The sequence below is a fragment of the Ovis canadensis genome, chromosome 12 (assembly GCF_042477335.2).
Source record: "Ovis canadensis isolate MfBH-ARS-UI-01 breed Bighorn chromosome 12, ARS-UI_OviCan_v2, whole genome shotgun sequence".
Classification (NCBI taxonomy): domain Eukaryota; kingdom Metazoa; phylum Chordata; class Mammalia; order Artiodactyla; family Bovidae; genus Ovis; species Ovis canadensis.
Genome location: NC_091256.1, coordinates 37,586,430 through 37,611,576, shown reverse-complemented (window position 1 = coordinate 37,611,576; position 25,147 = coordinate 37,586,430). Strand labels below are relative to the sequence as shown.

General features: G+C 50.8%; 1 protein-coding gene across 1 annotated transcript in view; it reads right to left on the bottom strand.

The window, feature by feature from the left end:
• The window catches only part of CAPN2 (calpain 2), a 56,317-nt gene that overhangs the window by 15,817 nt on the left and 15,353 nt on the right, over positions 1–25,147 (bottom strand). Inside the window, exons 3-10 of the mRNA XM_069544649.1 lie at positions 10,003–10,121; positions 8,876–9,009; positions 7,581–7,749; positions 6,320–6,403; positions 4,619–4,704; positions 3,627–3,701; positions 2,766–2,926; positions 1,195–1,364 (exon numbers count right to left, since the gene is read on the bottom strand). Of these exons, the coding sequence (XP_069400750.1) occupies positions 1,195–1,364; positions 2,766–2,926; positions 3,627–3,701; positions 4,619–4,704; positions 6,320–6,403; positions 7,581–7,749; positions 8,876–9,009; positions 10,003–10,121 (998 nt within the window). The remainder of the gene's footprint in view (positions 1–1,194; positions 1,365–2,765; positions 2,927–3,626; positions 3,702–4,618; positions 4,705–6,319; positions 6,404–7,580; positions 7,750–8,875; positions 9,010–10,002; positions 10,122–25,147) is intronic.

Below are 25,147 nucleotides of genomic sequence, written 5' to 3'. Positions count from 1 at the left end.
TATTCTGTCCCAGCTCTGAAGTCCTCAGCTCCTACTTCAGAGACTGAGGAGCTTGGAATTGTGTGCATTTTTAGCAAAGATGGTGTTTGCCCAACTCCACTTGTTTGTGGGTGAGAAGGTAGATCACGGCCCTGATAAGCGAAGTGAGTGGAGAGCCTTCTCTCTGACACTGTGCCTGACTCCCATGTGCTGTGCTGGGAGCCCAGCTCTCAGGGTATGGTGGGAACCCTAATTTGCAATATTTGCTAATTCCTAAGTGTAAATACTGCCCACTCCTTGCCAAGGTCATTTTTGGGCTGCCAACGAGACTTCACTGAAAGGTGGGGCCAGAGAGAGTGGGCCAGCTCCAGCACATCACCAGGGCCCCCCATCACACCGATCTGCACCCGACTTCAGCGGCTCTGAAGTCCTCCTTTCACCCCTCTTCTCCCACTGCTCACCCCAGGCTGGGAGAAGCTCTTCTCTGTGCTGTAGAAAGGAGTGGGGAGGGGACCCAGTAGTGGCAATGACGTGGCTGCTCTGACTGTGGCTGAGCTGGGCTTTGGTTTATTTTGTAAAGCTCCAGAAGAAAGGACATGGGGCCGTCACCGTGCCTGTGTGGGGGCCGGGCTCCACCTGCGGAGCCCTGGTTGGAACCTATGACCAGCTAACTACTCCCCTCCCCAGCGCTCTGCCATCAGAGCGGACACTGTGGACTCGGACCAGAGAGGCACCTGCTGGCTCATTTCTCGTCCTCATGCTGGTGCCCGGTGTGGTTCCATATGCTCTGTCCTCAGTTCACATCTATTCAATTTACTGGAGGTTGATGACCAACCAGAGTGCCAGGCCTGGGTATGTGAGAAGGGCTACAGAGGCCATTTGATACCGTGGGACCTCCGGAAGCTGGCTGCAGGGAAAGGGGGGCCTCCAGTGACACAGACCAACTGCAGGGACCTCCCTGCATGACTTCTCCTAAGACTGGCCTGGACCCTGGCTTTGGTTTCCTTTGGCCAAGCTTCTGGTTTGGGGCCTCCTCCCCAGGTCTGCCTCTGGGCTTGGCAGAGGCTAAGAGCTGAGACCCAAGGGAAAGCGGAGCACCTCCCCCCGCCCCCCCATGGATGCCCCACCCCGCCCCCTGGATGCCCCGCCCCCCGGATGCCCCGCCCCCATACCTCATAGATGCCCCGCCCCCCCATGGATGCCCCGCCCCCATACCTCATAGATGCCGAAGCCAATGGTGTGCATGTCCTCGCCCATCTTTCTCTGCCGCCGGCGGTGCTTCTGGATGAGGCCCACCAGGAAGGTGCAGCCGCTCTCCCCATCCTCCTGATCCTCGTCCTCTTCCTCCAGCTTGATCAGGTACTGAGGGTTCATCCAGAACGTGTCTGCAGACAGAGAGGGCCGGGGTCAGTCACCCAACACACAACACACGGGATCCCAGCCCGGCAGGTGTGCATGGGGGGAGGAGGCTGCTGCGAGTGGGGTGAGGGTCGGGCGGAGATGGCAGAGGAACCAGAGATCAGGGCTGGAGGAGGGGGTGCATTTCTCACCCCGGAACAGGGTGGTCAGAGCTGAGGCCCAGATCCTTTGGCTCAGCTGTGACATCCCCTGCTTTATCCTCCCCTCACTAGGCTCTAACTCGGGGGTCAGAGATGGCTTGGACGGCATGGCCAGGGAGACTTGGGGACTAGCTCTGAAGCCCCCTCAATGCACTAAAGGCCACGAACATCCAGTGCACAATCTCAGCCTCTTGTTCTGTGTCCCTGTCCTCCTGGGCCTGTGCCCTTGCCCACTCCCATGGTGCTGGAAGGAGCTGAGATTCATTCATTTAAGGATAATTAATATGATTGCCTCCTCTTCCTTGATGGGATAATACTTGGATTCTGGAAATAAAGGCATCATCTAGTATGTGTTAGTCACTCAGTCGTGTCTGACTCTTCGCGACCCCATGGACTATAGGTTGCCAGACTCCTCTGTCCATGGGATTCTCTAGGCAAGAATACTGGAATGGGTTGTCATTGCCCTCTGCAAACATCTAGTATTGGGCCTGGCAAACTATGGCTCTATGAGCTGCTAGTGCTTAAAGGCTGACTGCTTGGGTTCTTAACCCCAGGCACAGTCAAGGCTGTGGGGCCTGTGGGCAAGTCATTTAACTTCACCAAGTCCCCTCATCTTAAAGATGGAGATGATAAAGTGCCCGCCCCAGAAGTCTGCTGTGAAGACTAGCACCCAATGTGTATTCCGCAATCAGCAGATGTCATCGTGATGAGACAGTTTCTGAGGTAGAGAGGGCAGGGGAGGACTGGGTCATCGAGGCAGAAGAGTCAAGGGAATCAACAAAGGATGAACCAGGAGAGGAATCCTCACTGCCCCCTCTTCTGAGTAGGGCCCCATCAGCATTGGCTGAGTGAACTGGCCACTAAAGTTTTGCCAGGCAACAACCAGGGCCTGGATGTGCAGAGACCCAGTGGGTGAGAACCTCTGCTGGGCTAAGCTGCTTGGGTTTTGGGTGGATAAAGTAGCCCACGGGCATGAAGTGGGGTTAGTGCTACCTCAGCGTGAGGTCACGGCATCAGGGAATCTAGGGCCTGGAGAGGAATCACAGACTCAGGATGTCTTGGGTTCTGCCCAGGCAGGTAGAAAGGTGAGTGCAGAAGGGAAGGGGCTGAGGAGACCAAGAGGGTGTTGAGGTGGAGACTCAGGAAGAAGAGACAGAGGGCCCCAGTGGTAGGAGCAGCCAGGCTGGGGTGCAGCACCCCAGGGTAAGGTTGGGGTGGGGGGCTCACTTGGGTAGTTCCTGCAGCCGCCCGCGGTCGAGCCTCGCCTCCAGTTCCCATCCATCTTGGTGAGTTTCCACTTCTTGTAGGTGTCACTGGTGAGTGTATCAGGGGTCAGGTTGCAGATCTCCAGGCGGGAATAGTGTCTCAGGAAGTCGCTGAAAGACATCCTGCAAAGGCAAGGACGCGTGACCCAGGTTACCAGAGGATGCACTGGCAAGCCTGGACCTTCCACCCGAGGCCAGACTAGGACGCAGTTAGGGCAGCCAGTGGACAGCATGTCAGGGCCACATGGCCACTAGGTCAGCCATCGGAAGGTGCCGGTTCCGGCCCTGGTGCTGCCACCTTCCAGCTGGTAATCTTGAACAAGTTACATAAGCCTCTCTGAAACTCAGAACTCTCATCTGTAGAAACGAGGGTATCAAAGGAGACATGAGTATCAAATGAGAAAATATGGACACTCAGTTGGTAAGATGCCAGGACTGTACAGATGCGGGTGGTCTCAGAGCAGCACAGACACAGATGCTCAGGCCCATCCCTGTTCTCCCAGGGACTTGTTTCTTGAGGCCTTGGGAAGATTCCCTAGGAACTTATTAGGAGTGAAGTCCATCTCTCCCCTCTTTTTCTCTTGGGACCTGGACACTCCTACAGGAATTCATAGCCTTCTCTGCTAAGCTGCTCAGCTTTGAAACCCAATTGTTGAAATGGATAAACTGAAGAGGTTCAGGAATTTTTTTGTTCAAGGTCTTACAGTGAATTTAAAACAACAACAAAACCCTGATCTCATGCTCCTGTGCCCTCCACACAATAATCTCACTCAATTTCAAGTAAAGATCAGTCTCCTTTTTTCTTAAAGCCCAAGAATCTTACCAGAATTCCCCATCCTCATGCCGTCTGGTCAGGCTTTCCCTCACCTCGGGGTCAACTGTGTTCCAGTTTGGGCAGCTGGAACACCAAGCAATGGGACAGACATTAGAAACTAGTGTAGAGCAATGACTTCTCCCCAAGTTGCTCCAAATTTGAGGACCAGGGACACGCTCTCTCATCCGAGGGCCCAGACCCCAGTAAGGAAGGGAAGTGACACCCAGGTGGCTGAGAGGTGCAGGGCAGTAGGGTGAGAGGATACCTTATTCTGGAAGATGGTGGCAAGGAAGATTCCAAAAAATGAACACAGCCCATTGGATAGATAGGAGGTAGCATCAGTGACCCAAACTGAGAAGGGCTTGGCAGCTCTTTTAAGGGGTGACTAGAAATCCAATGGGGGGGGGGAGGGGTGCTCATCTTGGCCTCTGCAGCTGACCTGCAGGCCCTGGCGGGTGTCTCTGCCATAGCAGAGGCTGCCTGGGTATCGGCCAGGGAAAAGGTGGAATTGTAGGTGCTGGGCTGTGGAGGAGGATGGGGAGATAGGAGCAGAGGAAGACCAGGTGAGGGGCTCATGGGAGATTTCACCCCAGAGTTGAAGGTTGAACAGGCCAACCAAGAACCCTGGACATCAACAGAGGACTTCTACTGGCACAACGTTTACATCCTTGGGATAGAACGAGTGCTTGGAGGAGGAAAGGTGCGTATTTTCTCTGAAGATCCAATAGCAGAGTGACTCTGAGCCAGGGAAGGGGTGGACCATGAGCTGATGAAAGGATGAGCATCCCAGGAGCTTGGGCCTTGTAAAGGCAGCCAGGTGGCTGGAGCGTTCTGGTTGAGAGTCCTGGGGCCGCCAGACCCACGGGTCCCACTTGGGGTGGGGGAGCCCTGTGCTCTGGGACTTTATTCTCAGCACAGCCACTGTGTGCTCTCTCCTTAGCTCCCCTTCCAGAGGTTCCTGGACAGACGCCCCCCACCCAGACCCCCACCACCCTTCTCACTTGTCATTCCACTGCCCGGTCCACTCCACCTCTCCCCAGGGATTCCGGATGCGGATCAGCTTCTGCAGGCTTCCTCTGCTTTCCACCTGAAGGACGGGTGGGTGAAGGAGAGGAGGGAGATGCTAAGTTCAAGCCAGGCCTGGAGGTTCTCCGGCCCAGAGCCCCTTTCTCCACGAGGCAGGGATGGGAGCCATGTTACAAGGGGGATCACAAAAGGGAGAAGGGTTTGACCCCTAGACCCTCACTGCTGCTCAGCTTGTGGCAGCTCCCGGGATCTAGCCCTCAGAGGACCAGGGCTCTTCCACCTCTGTTGTGAGCCTGAGGCACAAACGCCCTTGTTGTGGGCTCTGCACTGGCACGTCACCTTTGAACCTCCGTTCAGCTGACTATAATAGGATGTACTTTTGTCACAGGAGCTCTGTCAGATGAACACTGGTGACGACAAGCAAACACCGTACATGGATCTTGACTAAACCTTGGACTGGGGGCATTGAGGAGGCTATAAAAGACATTTTGGAGCAGTTGGGGAAATGTTTATATGCACTGTTTATTGCATCACATTATTGAATTAATGTTTATTTCTTCAGGATGAAAACAGTACTGGGATTATGTAAACAGTGTCCCTGTGGGCAGGAGATAAATACTGAAGTGTCAGGAGCGAGTGAAGTGTTCTGACATTCGCGATTTCCTTCCAAATGGCTCAGAAAGAAAGTACACACTAAGCGATGAGACAGCTGTGGAAAATCTTAACCATTGTTGAATCCAGGGAAATAGCATTTGAATGTTTGCTGTATGATTCTTTCAGCTTTTCTGTAGACTTGAAATTTTTCAGAATACAAAATGTGGGGAGTTGGATAAAACAAAGATTCAAGGTTAAAAACAAAAAACCGCACTGGGTATGTCAGACGACCTGGGATCTACTCTTCATTCAGTGATTAGAATATGGCTATCTAACAACATTTGTAGTAATGATAGGAGAAGGCAGTGGCACCCAACTCCACTACTCTTGCCTGGAAAATCCCATGGACGGAGGAGGCTGGTGGGCTGCAGTCCATGGGGTCGCTATGAGTGGGACTTGACTAAAGCGACTTAGCAGCAGCAGCAGCAGCAGCAGCGTAGTAATGATAGCCGCAAAGTCAAAGAGAGCGATTTTTTTTTTTGAGCGATTTGTTTATACACAACTTGTCAGGAAGTCTGAGCACTCCACAAGTTTTAACTCGTTTGAGTCACCTCAACAACCTTACAACGGGTATCACTGTATTATTGTTTCTAATTCAACTTTGGGAAACTGGGGAGCAGAAGAGAGTTTAAACACCTGCCCAGGCCAACAGCGTGCAAGGGGCAGAGTCAGATTTGAACACTAACTGGGGCACCAGTGCTTTTGTGAGATCAAATGTGAAAGCACTTGAAAGAGGCTGGAACACGACGCAGTGTCGTGTTGTCTTTAGCTGGTCTGGAGGAGGGAGGCGATTCTGGAACTTGACGGCCCAGCGCTTGGCCCCACTCGCGGCCAGCAGAGGGCAGCGCGCGGCAGGCAGGCGCTGGGGAGGGCCGCCCGTCGCGAGGCCTGAACTTCACCAACGCGGGGCTGCTGGGAAAGGACCGGGAACGCGGGGCCCCACCCTCGGCAAGCAGGCAAAAAGTGGTTCTGCCATCGGGTGAGGGAGGGAAAGATCCCCAGGAATGCCTGCCGGGCGTTACCTCCTCGGCGCCGGTCACCGAGTACGCGTGCCCCTTCACCAGCTTCTGGAACGTGATGGCCTCCGAGTCCGCAGCGCTGGTGATCTGCAAACGCGGGAGAATCAGTCCGGCCTCCGCATCCCGCCTTCTCCCTCCTTCTCTCCCTCGCTCGGGTCCTACTGCAGGGCGGGGGTCCTGGGCGGTGGGTGAGAGAGCCTCCCCACTCCCGCCCAGAGCCCTCCCGCTGTTATTTACAACCAGAGGAGAGGCTGCAAGCAGCCCTCGGGGGGCGCCGCACTTGCACTCGTGTGTGTGCCCCGCGCAGTCACAAATTCCCGCAGGAAAAGGGCACGCCGTGCAGAGGGGGCTCAGGGCACACACCTGGGCGGTCCAAATGCGCTGGGTCTCTGGAAACCGCACGGATCGCCCTGCCCCGCCCCGCTGCAGGGTTTACTCGAGAGCAGTTCTCCGTTTCTGCCTGACTTCAGAATTGGCGTCTGTCTATTAAGGCTTCCCCAGGGATCCTATTCCCCATCTGTTGTGATGGAGGTGGTTATTTTTGTCTGAGTCAACGAGAAGGGGTGCTAGTAGAAAGGGTCTCTGCCTGGACATGGTCTGCAGAGAAGGTCTGCAAATCCCTGCCTAGAGTTGCACACAGACTTGGACCCGCCAGAGCCAGGCTTCTTATGCCTGATCCCAGAGCAACCAGCTCCTCCTGGTTAGGACAGGCAAAGGACGGCCTCCCCGCCGCTGGGCACAGGCAAAGCCTGGCGGCTCCTTGCGGACAGGATGTCACACCCACCTCCCTTCCTGTGGCGAGGTGTGCCAGCAAGGCTAGCATGAGGGGACGGTTCCTCTCTGTGCCTCCTAAAGTCTTCCTACAGGTCTGCTAACCCTGCACCAGTTGGGGGGAGGCTGCTGGTCTCTGGGCACAGGCCCTGCAGGTGGGCTGAAGGTGAATGGGGTTGGGCCCAGCAGAGGGCAGGGGACTCTCACGGAAGCTGTGATCTGGGTGGTGAGTCACAGGAGGATGAGGGTTGTACGTGGGCTGGAGAGAGAACGGCTGGAGGCTGGAGTCACCATTTGGGCACCAGTTGTACCCCCAGCCAGCCTGACTGTTGCCTAGCCACCCCTGGGCTCCAGGTGATGTGCAATATGGTGGACAAAGGATGGGCTAGTTGTGCGGGGAGTAAGGGCAGTGGGTCTGTTTGGTCACTGTTGGAAGCTCACTTCCACTAGAGCAGATTAGGATTCTGCTGGGGAGGGAGGGGCCTGGACTTACATCGATGGAGCAGCCCAGGAGAGAGCCTTTCTGCAGAGCCTTCTGGATGATCCTGAACAGGTTGGGAGGGGCCTTCCTCAACTCATACCACTCGGCGATGCCTCCAGTGAAGTCCTCGAAGCCCTCGGTGGTGGCGCCCCCCGAAAGTGCTTCATAACACCCATTGATCCTGCAGGAAGGGGAGAGACACTGTGGCCACCGGAGTTGAAATTTCCACTTCTCAAAGTGTCCCGCCCAACTCAGGCCTCTTTTGTTGGATGCTCCAGGGACCCTCTGCTCAGTCTCTCCTTGGTTTGTCTCCAATTCGGGTTGCCCATGAGGGCAGGTGACTGTCCATGTGGTTACCACTGCCTGATACTTTGTGAAATTTTTGGAAAAGTCTCATAGAACCTTAGGGCTGGAAGGACCTGGATGTTTATCTCGCCAACCTCCTGTATTGATTCTCTCTGCATCCTGGCAGGAAAGGGGTCTGCTAAATGGGCTGTTTGGCGGTTATAGCTTAAAAGGGGACAGCGGTTCAGTAATGAAAGCAGCTTCCCTGAGCATCCTCGGCACTGTCTTAGGAGGTGCTGGTCGCTCCTGATGGTGCCCTGGTCACAACGTTGGTGCCCTGTGGCTTCCCTAACTCTACTGCTTGTGTGTAGACTTAGCAGCAATTCAGGCCCCAGCTTCTCACAGCTGGTGGCTGACTCCTGGCCCTCCTCCTTGGCAGGGGCTGGAGGGAACAGAAATCCTCCTGGTGCCTGAGAGCTGCTCATTTTCCCAGAGATAGCCCAGGCATCAGGGCCAGGACCGGGCACACTCTGCAGGGGGTTGGACAGATGGTGGTAGGGGGTGGGTTCCTGCTGAGAACAGGCAGTGCTGAGCACTGGACAAGGCAGCCTGTGGGGGATGCACCTAGGAGGGCTGGGGAAAACCATTTCTAATCAGTATATTATGTATTCTGGGCAAATTTCCATAATTTTCATACCTCTGCAATGAATTGTTTTGCTCATTTGGCAAAAAATCTTTGCTGTATTTAGCTGACAAAAATGTAACATGACCTGCCAAGGAAGTAGATGTCCTCAAGGCCAGCACGATCAGTACCGTAACGTGTTCCTGTGCATTTGGTGAAAAATGGCAATAGCCATGTGCATTATCTCCTCGAATTTCGAGCCCAGTTTTGTCCAGAGTAGTCCTTCTGTAGTATAGGACTTTTTTTTTTTTTTTCAAAATCGTCCTTGAATAGTTTCTGTCTTTTCCAGAATGCAGGGGAGCTGGGGGCAGGCTGGCAGGGGCAGGGTGCGGGCACTTACTTGGCGTAGGCCTTCTCCAGCAGCGCACTCCAGAACTCGCTGCCCTCTGCCGAGTGCACGAAGAGCAGCTCCCCGTCCTTGGTGGGCAGCCTGTCGTCCACCACCACCTCCACCCACTCGCCGTACTGCCAGAACTGCAGGGCAGGGAGAGAGGGGGCTGGCCTGGAGAAGGACCTGGTGGCAGGCGGCAGCCTGGGGTCCTTTCCACCCCTTGAGCCTCAGCTGCACCTGGCTTCTCCCGTAGGAGGCCCTGGGCGTAGGCTCCATGAGCCCACCCTGGGAAGAGGTGCTTCCTCCAGCCCTCTTCCTGCAGGTACATCCTCACTGAGAAACCAAGGACACACGCTTGCCCCTCCCTCTGAGGCCACACCCTCCCCTCCCACCCTCTACCCTGCACCTTATACTTTAAAAAATACTATTTCTCATTTACCAGCATACAAGGAGGACAGTGAGCCGTACCTTAATGTTTTGTCTCAGATCCTAAATAGCACACTTTTTTAAAAAAACTTGGGAACCACTTCCTGAGAACCCTGCCCTACCGCCCTCCTTGCCATTGCTGTCCTTACAGGGTCCCAGGTCGGTGGCAGGCAAGGGAGCTTCCTGATGTTTCTCAGTGTCCTTAGTAGAAGAGTATTGTCCTCGGCCCCTAGCATCTGCTCCTGGCCCCCAGGATCCATTCTAACCTCCACACTTGCTCCTAGTACCCAGGACATGATCCTGGCCCCCAGGTCCTGTTTGAATTGTGGTGTTGGAGAAGACTCTTGAGAGTCTCTTGGACTGCAAGGAGATCAATCCAGTCAATCCTAAAGGAAATCAACCCTGAATATTCATTGGAAGGACTGATGCTGAAGCTGAAGCTCCAATACTTTGGCCACCTGATGCAAAGAGCCGACTCACTGCAAAAGACCCTGATGCTAGAAAAGATTGAAGGCAGGAGGCAAAGGGAATGAGAAGGTTGGATGGCATCACTGATTCAATGGACATGAGTTTGAGCAAACTCGAGAGATAGTGAAGGACAAGGAAGCCTGGTGTGCTGCAGTCCATGGGGTTGCAAAGAGTCAGACATGACTGAGCAACTGAACAACAACCAGGACCTGATGTGAAGCTTGAGCCAACTATTAAGTTACCTGGAAGTGGAAGATCCCTGCATAGTTCTCCTGGAAGCTCTGGTCCAGGGGGACGACTCGAGCCAGAATTTCTTCATTCAAAGTGAGGGAGGCAATGGCGGCCAGCAGCCAGCAGTCACCTGTGAACACAGCACAAGGAACTCTTATCAGAGAGGTCTCAGTGCCAAGAGAATATTAAACAGCTTGTCACCGCCTCTGGTGCTGGAAGCCTAAGGCCAACCTGGCCCAGATGTTCCAGCTGGTCCTCATGTGAGGGGTGTGGAGGAAGGCTGGGGTGATGCTTTGAGGGGGCTGCTGAGGGAGAGATGTTTTCGTTGTGATAGCAGTTGGGTGGCGATGGGAGAATTCATTCCCTGAAAGACGTAGACGCTGTGGTGGCTGGACTGTGTCCTCACAGCTGGCTCCCTGCTTGGTCCGCCGGAGGTGCTCAGCAGTGAGCATGTGGGCAGTGAGGACGCCAACCTGGCAGAAGAGGCTGCTGAGAACACAGGCTGTAAAGGTGAGATTGAGTGACAGGAAGAAAACATCGTGATGGATGGGAAGGGATCGAATATCATACATCTTCTCCTGGGAAAGGGATGTAGAGGCAAGGGAGGAGAGGCCAGCAGGTGGCCCGATGGATGCAAATACAAGGGCCTGAGTCTGAGAAGGCACCTTGGGCTAGGCTGTCTTTGAGGATGGACAAGGACGTATGAAGCCCTCTGCAGGGGGTGTGGGCACCACGCAAGGGGAGTAAGGATGGGGACAGCCAGATGGGCAGCTGGTCTGGCAGCCTGGCCTTGGTCTCAGTGCCCTCCTCTCTGATAAGTGGGTCATTCACGAGGTGTAATGAGAGCACGTGTGTAAAGCGCACACTCATTTCACGTGGTCAGAAGCAAGCTGATGGCGGGGAGGGGGTCATGTTTTCCACGAGACAAAAGGTCCGACTGATGGAGGCTCTGGGGCAAGGATGAGGAAGTTTACTCCCTTCTTAGGGAATGTGCACTTTCCTATAATTTCCCATGACAATAATAGGAAATAGCCTCAGATGAGTTTGATTTCCATGGCTGGGTTTCTTTTTATGAATTGGCAGATCTATTAAAAGTGTCATGGGCTTCCACGTGGCACTAGTGGTAGAGAATCTGTCTGCCAGTGCAGGGTTTGAACATGAGTTCGATCCCTGGGTTGGGAAGGTCCCCTGGAGGAGGAAATGGCAACCCACTCCAGTATTCTTGCCTGGAAAATCCCATGGACAGGGGAGCCTGGCGGGCTATAGTCCATGGGGTTGCCAAGAGTTGGACACAACCTAGCACACGTGCGCGCGCACACACACACACACACACACACATTAAAACTGGTACTGAAGTTCACCATGATCTCTGATTTCTGCAGACTATTTGGTGTCCTGGTAGTTCTTGAACTGGATTGTCCTGCTAACACTTAGCGATGATGCTGTATGAGTAGCTCTGAGGCCTCTGTGTGCTCATGACAACCCTATGGAAAGAGGGGGCCCACCCCTCCCTAATCAATCAGTAACCAAAGGAAGTTAAGTCACTTTGCTCCTCCAGTTGGGCAGATGCAGTGGGCTCTCTGTAGCTTCCCACTCAGCAGCCATTGCTCCCTTTCTGGCACCACTGATGACCCTCTGAGAAGCAAGCCTCCCCTGCCTCCTCCCTGCCTGTGAGGTTTGGGTGGCATGGACCCTGCTCCCAGGTGGGAGGCAGGTGGGTCTCTAGCAAATAGGCAGCACGTTCCCTGGCTTCAGTGGTTGGCTCGGGGAAGGTGCTGTAACCCAGCCAGAGCCAGGGAGGTATGAGGAGACCTCTCCTGGGACTTGGGGGAGAGTGGACAGGTTCCTTCTTCTATTTCACTGGCTCTACAATGATGTGTGGTCTATTGCTGCCGAAGCCATCTTGCAGCCAGCTCAAAGGAAGAGGGGCTGAAAGGCGGAGAGAGAGACCAGGCCCTGGTGTTATCACTGGATAGTTCCCTGGATCAAACTGTACCTGAAGCTGCATCTATCTGGACTTCTATTACATGAACTGATCATGTCCCTATCTCCTTACCCATTAGCCAGGGCTACAGGTTCCTGCCACTTGACTGCAAGGGGTAGGTGGACACTAGCCATTACTTATGAGGCCTTCCTGTGTGCCAGTCACCGTTCTAAGAGATGCAGTTTCATCATCTCATTCATTTCTCACAGAAGCTCTGTGATGGTGCTGCTACCATCTCCAGGTTAAAGCTAAGGATAACAGGGCTTAGGAGGTTAAATGCACTGCCAACTGTGAAACACTACAAGAAGTGTTTAGAAGGTCTGTTTGTCAGATCTCAGAAGACAACTTGTGGGTCAACTAGATCTTTATATAAACCAGAGACTCTTTGACACACTTAGAATAGGATCTTGCAGAAAAACTTGGCATTGAGAGGTTTCACTGCTGGCCGTGGGGAGGAGCCCCTGATTGGTGGGGATGGACCTCTACGCAGAGGAATTTTCCTGGCCTGATTCCATATGCTGCCAGATAGGAACAAGATCGTCATTATAACAAACAACATTCAGCCCTTTCTGAGAACCCACCCTTCTCTCAGGCTTCATCATATTATCGTTCCTGGAGGATGACGTCACCAGGCGCCAGCTGCTCTCAGAGTCAAGAGGTCCTCCTTTTCAATCTATTCCCCCTCCTCCGAGCCAGATCTTCTCCTGACTCTAGTCCCTTGAGAACCTGGAGATGCCTGTGATTCTTACCTTTCTTGAGGTTATTTGAGATTTTCTCAGAATCTTGGAAAAGGATTTGGGTCTCTCAGTACATGGAGGCAGACAGCCTTGCGGATAACATGGGCCCACGTGTAGGAATTTCAGTGGCATTTGTCCTGAAACCAGTTATTCCCATGGCTCCTGTGGCTCCACCATAAAATCCCTGAGCATCCTCCGAAGAGCTTCCCTGTCTGTCTGACTCTGGAGGGGCCATCCGAACGCCCTCCCGGTTCTGTTTCCCTCAGTACCAACAGGAGGATGGCCTTTACCTTGCGCATGTGTGTGGGCATCACACCGGTGTGTGTCTGCAGGACCATTCGGCTGCTTTTTAGCGCTGGAGATCACAGCTGACTATGCTACTACTCAGGGGACAGTGACCGAATGCATGAAGGACTGGATTTAGGTAGTGGTGCTATTTCTTTTTTTTCCCTTTTTTCCTTTTTGTGGGTCATCCATCTAGGTCAGTGCTGGCCACACTCCTCTCTCAGATTACTGCTCACCACCAGACCTGGATGCTCTTGTCACAGCCCAGAAATCAGTGGCCATGCCTCATGGCTCCCTGTTTTCTTCCTTCGTGTCCTAGAACCTTTTTCCTGGTCACTCCAGGAAAGACCTCATCTCCCCTGGCCCTTCAGAGAGGATTGCTTTTTTGATCCTTTCCTATTCCAATCTAACTTGTTTCCTCTGATTATAAATTCTAGGATTTGTAATCCTAGAATGTTTCCTAGATGACAGAACTGTCCAAGAGGCAGTTGAGAGATTTAAAATACTTTAAGAATTAAGTTACTTGCTTGAGGTTGCAGGTCTTGGAAAGGGCAGAGCAGGGACCAGAGTCTGGACTCTTTTGCTTCCGCCAAAAGAAATGAGAGAAATAACAAGTAGCTAATATTTTGTGTGATATTTTGGAATTTACAAGATCATAGTTTACATTTTATTTGATGCTTATAGATATCTTTTGAGATGATCGTCCTTACAGTATTACTAATCACCTTTTTTGGATGAAGCTCAGGAAGTCTTGTGTTCTACCCAGCTGACAGGTCTTACATGCAAATCGTTTGAATCCACACCCTGGGTTTTGTTTAAAAAACATACCTTGCAAAAGACTTCCTTTGGTTAAGAGCATCTGACTCTTATAACTAGGGAAAGAACCCACTAGGAAAATCCAACTGCAATTCAAATTTAAAACTAAGTGGTAGGGGCTTCCCTGGCAGTCCAATGGTTAAAACTTTGCCTTGCAGTGCAGCAAGTGTGGGTCCAATTTCTGATCGGGGTGATAAGATCCCACATGCCTTGCGGCCAAAAAGCCAAAACATAATACAGAAACAATATTGTAATGAATTCAATAAAGACTTAAAAAATGGTCCATATGAAAAACATCTTTTAAAAAACCCCAAAACTAAGGGTTAACAAGCTGCAGCTTCCTGAAATCCTATATTGCATGTTAATATCCCAAAATCCTTGGCTCAGAAATATTAAAACATGTCACCTATTCAGTGCAATGCCGTTCCCTAAGGCAACAGGAGGATGGCCTGTCATTGCACAGCCAAGCCCCTAGCACTAAGATCACAGCACAAGCAAGGGTAAACAAGAGTTAGATGCATTTTATGGTCAAAGGTTCAAAGTTTTTCATATATACACACATATAAGTGGCCCTAAGTCTTATTTCTAATAAGGTAGAAACATGTGAAATCCTATTTTATAATAGTATACTTTTATATTATTTTATACTTCTTATTTCTTAAGTCCATCCCTCACCACAGGCAGCAAAATATTTTTAACAAATTTGGGAAGCTCCCTTACAAAACTTTTTTTTTTTTTCCTTATGGCAAATTCGCTTTGGCTTTCTATTTTACATATGGTAATGTAAGTTCCCATGTTACTCCTTCCATACATCTTACCCTCTCCTCCCCTCTCCCCACGTCCATAAGTCTATTCTCTATGTCTGTTTCTTCACTGTTGCCCTGAAATTCTTCAGTACCATTTTTCTAGATTCTGTATATATGTGTTGCTGCTGCTGCTGCTGCTAAGTCGCTTCAGTCGTGTCCGACTTTGTGAGACACCATAGATGGCAGCCCACCAGGCTCCCCCGTCCCTGGGATTCTCCAGGCAAGAACACTGGAGTGGGCTGCCATTTCCTTCTCCAATGCAGGAAAGTGAAAAGTGAAAGTGAAGTTGCTCAGTCGTGTCCGACTCTTAGTGACCTCATGGACTGCAGCCTACCAGGCTCCTCCATCCATGGGATTTGCCAGGCAAGAGTACTGGAGTGGGTTGCCATTGCCAGTATTTATCTTTCTCTTTCTGACTCACTTCATTCTGAATAATAGGTTCTAGGTTCATCCACCTCATTAGTATGGCCCTCATCAAAACCTATTTTTAAAGTTTATTTAGTATCTGTTCATACAAACTTTCTCAGTAACAAAATCTGAAAACAATGGTTATAGCAGTTTACGTTCATGCAGACTTACTATGTGCCAGGCCCTGTGCTAAAATGCTTTCCATGTACTGTGAGCAAAAAACGTGTCACCTGTCACTTCAGTAAACAAAGAATGTTGTTGCCGTCAAACCATCAGCCACTGCAGTGGCCCTGCCAGTGAGCCCTGAGGGAAAGTCAGGATGGAGGAAACTGGGACACTGTTCCTAGACAGTTAAGATGCATATCTAAGGAGTAACTTCAATGAGCCCAGACTCTTGCATCTTCTCATACATAGAAAAGCATTGAAATCGTTAACGTGAGAGTCTGTTTTTTATGATTAGCAATAATATTTTCATGTTCAAACCCATGTTTTGGTTTTGTCTTTCAGCAAACCCCCTATATATCCTGCATATCCTCCCTTATGTCTTCGGAATGATTCCTCAGAGCTAGCTGAGAGGTTGTCTCCCAGACTACAGTCCTCAGTAACATCCCCAAATAGAACATAACTCACAACTTTTAGGTTATGCGGCTTTTTTTTTTTAACTTGAAAGTATCATGAAGTTGCCACAAAACAATTTGAGAGGGACCTTCCTGTTGGTCCAGTGGTTAAGAATCTGCCTGCCAGTGTGGGGGACATGGATTCAATCCCTGGTCCAGGAAGATCCTACATGCAGCGAGGCAATTAAGCCCAGCCACAGCTGCTGAAGTTTTCACTCTAGAGTCCATTCTCTGCAACAAGAGAACCCACCACAAGGAGAAGCCTGCACAGCGCAACTAGAGAAGCCCTCACACAGCAGTAAAGATCCAATGCAGCTTGAAAAAAAGCTAAAAACCAAAACAAAACCATTTGATATGGGTGGGTACTATTACCACCTTCTGTAAGGAGACTGGGGGGTTCACCCCAAGGTCCCAGCTAATGAATGGCTGTCAGGTGTGAGCAAAGCACACTCTGTTAATGCATAATCGGAACAGTCTCCTTGGCAAACAGGTGTCAATTTCTAACTCACTTAGTTCCCAGGACATGGTCCAGGGCTTTTGTCCTTGAGAGGTGACTCCATTATGTTTCAGCATTGGGGCTGCTCAGTGTTTTTCCTTTCTACTTTCCTGCTTGCTCCACTTGGATGGCCACACCTGCCTGAGGGTTTTCTCCCCACAAGGAAGCCTGTTCTACACGCCTCATCAGCTGCAGCCTCACTCAGTGCCACCCCTCCTGGCTGAGGGTTCCCCCTATCAAGGTCAGAATCTACCCATCCTACAACGGTTTAAAAAAACCCATCTGCTCTGGGTAACCCCATGGTGACCTGCTCCTGCAGAGGTGAGCAGGGTGGAGAGGGGGCACTGGAGTCTCCTCCTGGCACAGCCTGTTTGGGTCGGCCACGTTAAGGTCTGGGTAAAACCAGGCTGGCCGGTACAGGCCAGGACAGATGACCCACTGACCTCTGAGGCTCCAGCCCACCTGTGGTTCTAACTGGTTTGAGAGGATGCCTGTCAGTGACCAAGGCCTCTCCTGGAATGCTGCCACATGGATGGGGCTTGAAAAAGAAAGATCCAGTGTGTACTTCTATAGATATTTAAATTATATGTCTATAAGAGACTCTGAAAGTGAAAATGGCTGTCGTGTGTGACTCTTTGAGACCCCATGGAGTGTAGCCCGCCAGGCTCCTCTGCCCATGGAATTTTCTAGGCAAGAGTACTGGAGTGGGTTGCCATTTCCTCCTCCAGGGGATCTTCCTGACCCAGGGATCAAACCCATGTCTCTTGCATCTCCTGTATTGTCAGGCAGGTTCTTTTTTTTTTTTTTTAATTATTTTTAAATTTTAATTGGAGGCTAATTACTTTACAATATAGTGGTGGTTTTTGCTATACAGTCACATGAATCAACCATGATTGTACATGTGTTCCCCATCCTGAACCTCCCTCCCACCTCCCTCCCCATCCCATCCCTCAGGGTCATCCCAGTGTACCGGCCCTGAGTGCCCTGTCTCATGCATCAAACCTGGACTGGTGATCTATTTCACATATGATAATATACATGTTTCAATGCTGTTCTCTTAAATCATCCCACCCTCGCCTTCTCCCATAGAGTCCAAAAGTCTGTTCTTTACATCTGTGTCTCTTTCGCTGTCTCGAATATAGGGTCATCATTACCATCTTTCTAAATTCCATATATATGCGTTAATATACTGTATTGGTGTTTTTCTTTCTGGTAGGCAGGTTCTTTACCACTAGCGCCATCTAGGAATCCTGGGAGGGATGGTTATGCCTCCTCATCCGATTGCAGAGGCTTCCAGCCAGGCTGTTAATGTCCAACAGTGTTCAAAGCTTCTCTGACTAGTGTGCTCTGTCCTCCACCAGCTGTTCATCCTTAGAATTAACTCCAAGGGCATCATCCTAACTGGAGAGGCATAGACAATCATTTACTCCATTTAAACTGTGGCCCACATTCTTGGCTAGAAAAATTCATCATCATAAAATTGCTACTTCCTGTTAAGCCAGTCTATAAATCTAATGCAATCCCAATAAAAATAGCAAGAGGATTTTTTAAAAATTGGAACACAGCTGATTCTAAAATTTACTGGGAAAAAATAAACATGAAGCCTAGCCAGCAAAAAATCTAAATATCTCTTAGATATTAGAACACACACATAATAAATAAAATCGTACAGATCTTGTGCATGAACATAGAGAGATACCTAAATGGCACTGAATAGAAAGCCCAGAAATAGTTCCAAACATAGGAATTTAGTAAAGATAAATTATTCACAAACGAAATGGGAACAACTGAGTACCCATCTAGAAAAAAAATCAAATTATAGCTCATCTTGTCATGGGAGTAAATTCTAAATGGAATAACATTTATATATAAATATAACATTGTATATCTTAATTATATATTTTATATGTTACATGTAAATATTATAAATCTAGCCATGTGTATTATCTATATATTTTTGCTTATGTATTTATGTGATATACTGTTATGTTTTAATACAGTCACAATATGATAAATCTAGCCATTTGTATTATTGACATATTTATTCTTCATGTATTTATATGATATACTGTTATGTTTTAATACAAATTCACACTATGATAGCATTACTGTTATGTTTTAATACAAATTCACACTATGATAGCATTATAATATTTTTATAAATCCATATATTCTATAAGAGATAATGGGAGAATTCTTTTATAACCTTAGAGTGGAGATATCATCAAATTACAACTTAGAGGTCATAAAATCTTCTAAGAAGCATTCTTTGGGTCTTTTTATTTCTTGTAGACAGTACAGTGTTAAACGGTCTTTATTTATTTATTTTTGGCTGTGCTAGGTCTTCGTGGCTGCGTGCAGGCTTTTCTGTAGTTCCGACAGTGGGGGGCTACTCTTTCATCATGGTGTGTAGGCCTCTCACTGTGGGGGCCTCTCCTGTTGCCGAGCACAGGCTGTAAGGCAAGCTCACTTCAGCAGGAGCTGCGCGTGGGCTCAGCAGTTGTGGCGCGTGGACTTAGTTGTTCCGAGGTGTGTGAGATCTTCCCAGATCAGGGAAGGAACCCGCGTCTCCTGCACTGGCAGGTGGATTCTTTACCACTGAGCCACCAGGGAAGCCCACAACAGCTTTTAAATTAGTCTACTGAGTAAGGTTGCTGCTAATGGATTTTAAAAGCCATAAAATGTTTAAATGATAAACTTAACTACATTAAAGTTAAAAAAAAAAACCTACATGGTAAACAAATCACAATAAGCAAAGCCAAACTAAAAAATAACAGGGAAAAATATCTGTTACTCAGATCCCAGACCAAAAGTTATGTCTAAATCTTCTCAGTATTTAACAAGAAACAAAAATGAAAGCTCAATAGAAAAATGGGCAATGACATCAACAGAATCAATGGGAAAAGGAAAAATTAATGGCTCTTACACATATTAAAAGGCACTTACCCTCACTCATCATAGAAGAAGCATAAAGTAAAACTACACTGAGATACCATTTTCACCCTTGGGATTGCCAAGGTCAAAGCGTGATGATCTGGAGAGGTTGTGGGGGAATGTACACCCTCAGTCCTGGCAAAGGCAGCTTGAGGCTATTGTCCATGTGCTCCAGCAATTCCATATGGAGTCATCTCCCTACAGATATTCTCACATGAGAAATGATGTATGTACAAGTTTTTTTACTGCAGTGCTCGCTGCAACAGAAAGGTCTGAAACAAGGTAAACGACCATCCACAGAGGAGAGGTGAAACAGACTACTGTCCTTCTCCAACGATAGTCTATGCAGCCATAAGAGGGAATGAAGATGCTCCCTGTTGATACAGAACAATCCCCAAGATGTGCTATGTGGAACAGAGCAAGCACAAAACACCACCACCACAAAGAGGAAACGGGAAAAGAGAAGATGGGGGGACCCTGTACTGGCCTCCCTTTTCTAATTCATATCTTCACAATCTGAAGTTATTTTTGGATGATTATATAGAAGAGAAACGTGTTCTTCTATAAGCTTAGATTGTGGTTTTATTACCATAAACTCTAGTTTATTGCCCTCAATAGATAATTGGTTAGGTTAATACTTGTAGTGAAAAAAAAAAAGTAGCTTAATATCAATTACTCTAAATGAAAATTCTTTTTGGCAGAAGTCTTCTATAATAATTGCTCCATAGTCATTAAGAACCCTGGAGGAGGGCATGGCAACCCACTCCAGTATTCTTGCCTGGAGAATCCCTATAGACAGAGGAGCCTGGCAGGCTGCAGTCCATGGGGTTGCAAAGAGTCAGACACGAATGAGCAACTAAGCACGGCACAGTCAATAAGAACAAAGAGTCGATCAAGCCACTTATTCCTGTGTCCTCCAAAGCGTGTTCTATAGAAACCAGTTCCTCAGGTTAACAGAAGTTCCTTCAGAAATGTGTTCAGTGGTCAGATAAGTTTGGGAAATGCAAAGCTAACTAGGTCAAGTGTGGAGACATTCAGAGTCTTTCAATAATTATACATGGTGACCTCCCCAAAGCAGGGCCCTGGATGGCTCCGCGGTAAAGTACTGCCTGCAATGCAGGAGACACAGGAGATGCGGGTTTGATCCCTGGGTTGGGAAGATCTCCTGGAGGAGGAAATGGCAACCCACTCCAGTATCCTTGCCTGGAGAATCCCATGGACTGCAGTCTGCCAAGCTCCTCTGTCAAGAGTTGGACACGACTGAACTCTTGCACATATACTTTAGAACTGATTGCATTGCTACAAGACACACACACACACAAACATGTACATATATATGCTTTGGGGATGGGGGGGGTAAAGCCAAAAAAATATCTGAGGAATGAGGCGTGGTGTATCTAAATACCAACACGTTCTGACTCACCACCTCTCCTCTGCCTTTTGCATCCTGGGAGCCTGACTCCTGCCTTGGTCTGTCCTGAGCCCTGAACACAAGCAGGGACAAGTGTCAGAGCTGGGTCACTATGGGTCCCTGACTGCCCTGGCTGCCGGTGACATTTCCTTTCAGCAGGCGGCTCCTGGCCAAGTCCCCTCCCTGAGGCAGCAGACAGGGTCCTGCCCAGAGGTTCCCAAACTATACCAAAGCCTGACCGCAGGCTGGACAGACCGGCTATTCCGACATCCGGGCTGCCCACACACCCAGCTCAGCTTCTGCTCCTTTCAGTCCTGGGAGACACTCGGCCAGTCCAGGCCTGCAAGGCTGGGGAGGGGTGCTGGGGGATTTTCTGTTCTGCTTTGCACCCTTAAAGCTTACTTGGTGCCCAACAGCTTCCTGCCTGGTCAAGCAGGGGCTCACCGGCCCTTCCTCCCAACACTGGCACCACATCCAGACTTAACTCCCGGGAAGGGGCAGTCGTCACCCCGCATGGAGAGGGGACTGAGAATGCGAGTGCCCCGGGAAAGGGAACTGTGGCTTCAAATGCCCTCACGTGAAAATGACTGAGACAGGTCAGTGCGGGGATGAGAGAGGCGGTGTTCTGGGGATCTGGAGCAGGCTGGGGGGTGGGGGGTAAGTGGAAAGCAGGAAAGAAAGGAAATCACCCAGGGGAGGGGATCCAGGGCCTCCAGCCAGACTTGCCCCTTGATTTTGGACGTAGGCTGGCACTGCCCTGCCCCGTGGGGACCTCTGGATCCCTGTAACAGGCGTGTCTCACTGGAGGTTGCGTTCATGCCTGTTTCCTCAAAGAACTGCCTCACTGGCCCCTCGTCTTGCCTTGCACCGCATTCTCTCACCTCCCCACACCCCTTTTTGCCTCCAGCACCAGGAAACCTCCGCGCCAACTCCACCCTCTCGGGGTTCCTCAGAGGCTGGCTCTTGGCTGCCCTGTCAGTCCCCTTTGGCCGGGTTTTCTCCTCCAACCCAGGCCCTATGGATTGTCCTTCCAGCAAAACTTCCCCTACAAGTCGGCTCCATGATGTCCTAGGGACCTGCTCTGCAGCTAACAGGCGGTGCACAAATCCACAGGCAGGGTGCCTAAAGCCTGGGAGCGCTGGCCTGCTGGAGGAGAACCTCAGGGCTGGCAGCATCCAGGCTGACGTGGCCCAAGTCAGCGTGGGTTGATGGTTTGCTCACCCAGGAGGCTAGAAGAGCCCCAGCCATCAGACACAAGGAAAGGGCTCCACGGGTACCCACAGTCCCCCCAGGCAAACCCCAAACCAGAAGGGAAAGACCCCCTGGATAGAGGTGGGAGGGCAGATCTGGATATGAATCCTGACCTCGCTGCTTAAGACTGTGTGATCTCGGACACCTTTCTTAATTCCTCTGAGACCATGTTTTCTCAGCTGTGAAGTGGGTAAAAGACACACATATCCTCAAAGGGTTGTTAGGATCAGATGGAAAAGGGAAACTAGGGTTCTTGGCTGGGTTTCAGAGGTCGGTAACCCAGAGACACAGTGTGCACATTTTGCCTGTATGCAAACACATGCATTTTCCAGGGAGGAGTCAGGTTTCACCCCCACTTCATACCCCGAAAGTTAAAAAACAGCAGAGCTGACACAGAGTTCAAATCCTGGCTCTGACTGGGGGCATACTACTCTCTCTGTGCCTGTTTTCTCATGTATACATGGGTTTCATAATAGGAAACTGTATGAGTTGAGAATTAGTTGCAAGAAAATAAGCATTTAGAACACTGTCTCTAGGTGTTGGCTGTTCTTAATCTTCTAACATCATAGAAGAGCAACCTGAGGCCTGGAAGAGGTGAAGTCTTGACCGAGGATGCGTTATGCACCAAACATTGGCCACAGCAGGCTGCCCTGTTTCGGAAAGGGTGACAGCTCAGGATGGGGGTGCAGGAAGGTGGGAGTGAGGAGGGAGGGGAGCACCCCAGGGTGGGGAGGAGGAGGGGGTGAGAGGGGAAGGACTGAGACCACTAGCGCATGTGGGGCCCGTCTCATCATTGTGAGCCCCGTCTCATCATTGTGAGCCCCTGCCCGCTCGTCCGAAGTGAGGGGGGAGGGGAGGGGGTGTAAATAAAGGTGAAGGATGAGCACTGATGAGGGTGTAGACCCAAACGTATTCACTCAAAACCCCAGAGAGACAGAGAGATCCCCTTGTGGCTCAGTCGGTCAAGAATATGCCTATCAATGCAGGAGACTCAGGTTTGAGCCCTTGGTGGGGAAGATCCCCTAGAGAAGGAAATGGCAACCCATTCCCACATTCTTGCCTGGGTAATCCCATGGACAGAAGAGCCTGGTGGGCTACAGTCCATGGGGTCACAAGAGTCGGACGCAACTTAGTGACTTGGCCACTGCCACTCACCTTCACCCCCACCCCTGCCCCGCCTGGGACTGTGGCAGCTGTCCCTCTCTACACCCAGCGCAGGACCAGGGACTGAGTACCACCCCTGGGCTGAGGCTGGTTGGTGGCCTCTTCTCTGCTCTGTCCCCTCGCAGAACCCAGGAGCCTCCTCCTGTGTCTGCAGTTTGATAATCGCTTTCTCTCCCTCCACACCTTTCCCAGGCGTTTTCCGCACAAAGCTTCTACTACCTTTGTGCCTACAGCAGAAGAGGATTCGTCAGTTCAGTTCAGTTCAGTCGTTCAGTCATGTCTGACTCTTTGCGACCCCATGGACTGCAGCCCACCAGGCCTCTGTGTCCGTCACCAACTCCCAGGGTTGACTCAAACTTATGTTCATTGAGTCAGTGATGCCATCCAACCATCTCATCCTCTCTCGTCCCCTTCTCCGCCCACCTTCAGGGTCTTTTCCAGTGAGTCGGTTCTTCGCATCAGGTGGCCAAAGTATTGGAGTTTCAGCTTCAGCATCAGTCCTTCCAGAGAATATTCATGTTAGCTTTAATTTCTTCACTTGTTCAATGACTACTTTGTGTTTTCTCTCCGGCCTACCCTCGGGCACCTGGTGAGATCACTTAGGCCACTTTTGCTCAAGGGACCCCAGGGAATCTCCCGCAAGTTCAAACTTCCCCCTCCCTCCCCTTCTAATTTGTTGAGAAAGGGAGGTCTGAGCAGGATTTTGGCTGTTAAGCACAGCTGCTGCGCCCTTCTGGACTCAGGCACCTGGATAAAGGTCTAACTGTCCCTAGCAGGGCTGCCCTCCTCCGGCACCTCCACAGCCTCACCGTGACCCTGACCATGTACACACACGCTTCCCTCCGCAGCGCACGCCCGGCTGCACCCAGACCCCCACCCTCTGAGCACACAGCACCTCCAGGCAGACCTCGTGAATGGCTCCTTTAAGCTCCAGAGCCCTCTTCTGAAAAGGTAAATACATGCAGAGCCACGTGGGTAAATTTCCAGAGCTGTGCTCCCCGGGCCTCTGTGTCTGGTCCCGAGGGTCAGCGTTGAGCACTGGCCAGGCCGCCTGGGGCCCGTTGCGGGGAGTGGAACAGTGACGAGGATTGTATTTGTGGCTGCTGGAAATTTTTCCAAGAGCGGAGCAGGCTATTTGTTTATGCCTTCTCCTCCTTTCTCTCCCAACATCACTGTCTTCCCTCCAACCACAGGGAAGTGGAGCAGAGAAGCTGGGAGATGCCGGCTTCCTGCTCACCTGTCCCGCGGCAACTCTATTACTCTAGGGAGAGGTGCCTGCTGACGGTCCCAGGAGAACGGCAGCTCTGCGAGGGGCCGGGACCCTGTCACGGTGGAGCATGTGCTCTGTGAAGCAACAGATGTCTCAGAGAAAGAGACAGAACCCAAAGCCCAGGGCTGGCCTCCCAGGGCCCTCTCCACCTTCTTGGCCAGACCAGCACCTCTGAGCACCTGCCCTTGCACTGACCCTGAGTACGTGCCTGTTTTTTTCCTCCCATCTGGGCTCAAACTTCCTGTTCCTGTGGTCCCTCCTGAGCCAGGTCTAGAGAAGGACAGAGCTTCCTCCCCAGGGTTCATCAGATAGCAAGGGGGATGATGATCAAAGATGGAGTAGAAGAGATGGGGGTGGGGGGAGGTGAACACCGAGCCTCAAGTCCAAACAGGGCACATGGGCTATAGCGGGGTGGGGCTCAAGGAGGGGAGCTTAGACTGGTCCTGAGAGGGAGTGGAGGTGGGGCGGGAAGAACTTGCAGGGAGAGGCAAGGTCCAGTGCAGATACTGAAAGGTATGGGGGTGCGTGGCACCATCCAGGAGCGTGGAAAGCAGGGCAGAGCACAGTGAGGATGCTGGGGTCCTAGGTAGGATGGAGGCTGGACATGGGTTATACTTCTGCAGAGTCTGAACTGACCCCAGAGGGAATTTAAACTGAGGTTCCTTTTCACCCTTTCTTCTTCTGCACAGACCCTCCAGGCACAAGAAAATAACACTTGCACCTTCCAGAAAGGGCTTCTTCCTGCTGGGGAAGAAGGACCCAAGGATTGAACCCGGGTCTCCTGAATTGCAGGCAGACTCTCTACCAGCTGAGCCAGCAGGGAATCCCTGGAGAGAAAGTAAGGACACAGAACAGAGAGGACTGGATGGATGGGGGGACAGTGGTGGTGAGGGAGTGGGGAGAGGCAGAGACAAGAAGAGTCTGGTATAGAGAAAGGGCTGTGGTGGTCTTTGTTGTTGCTGTTTTCCTTTTGCCTA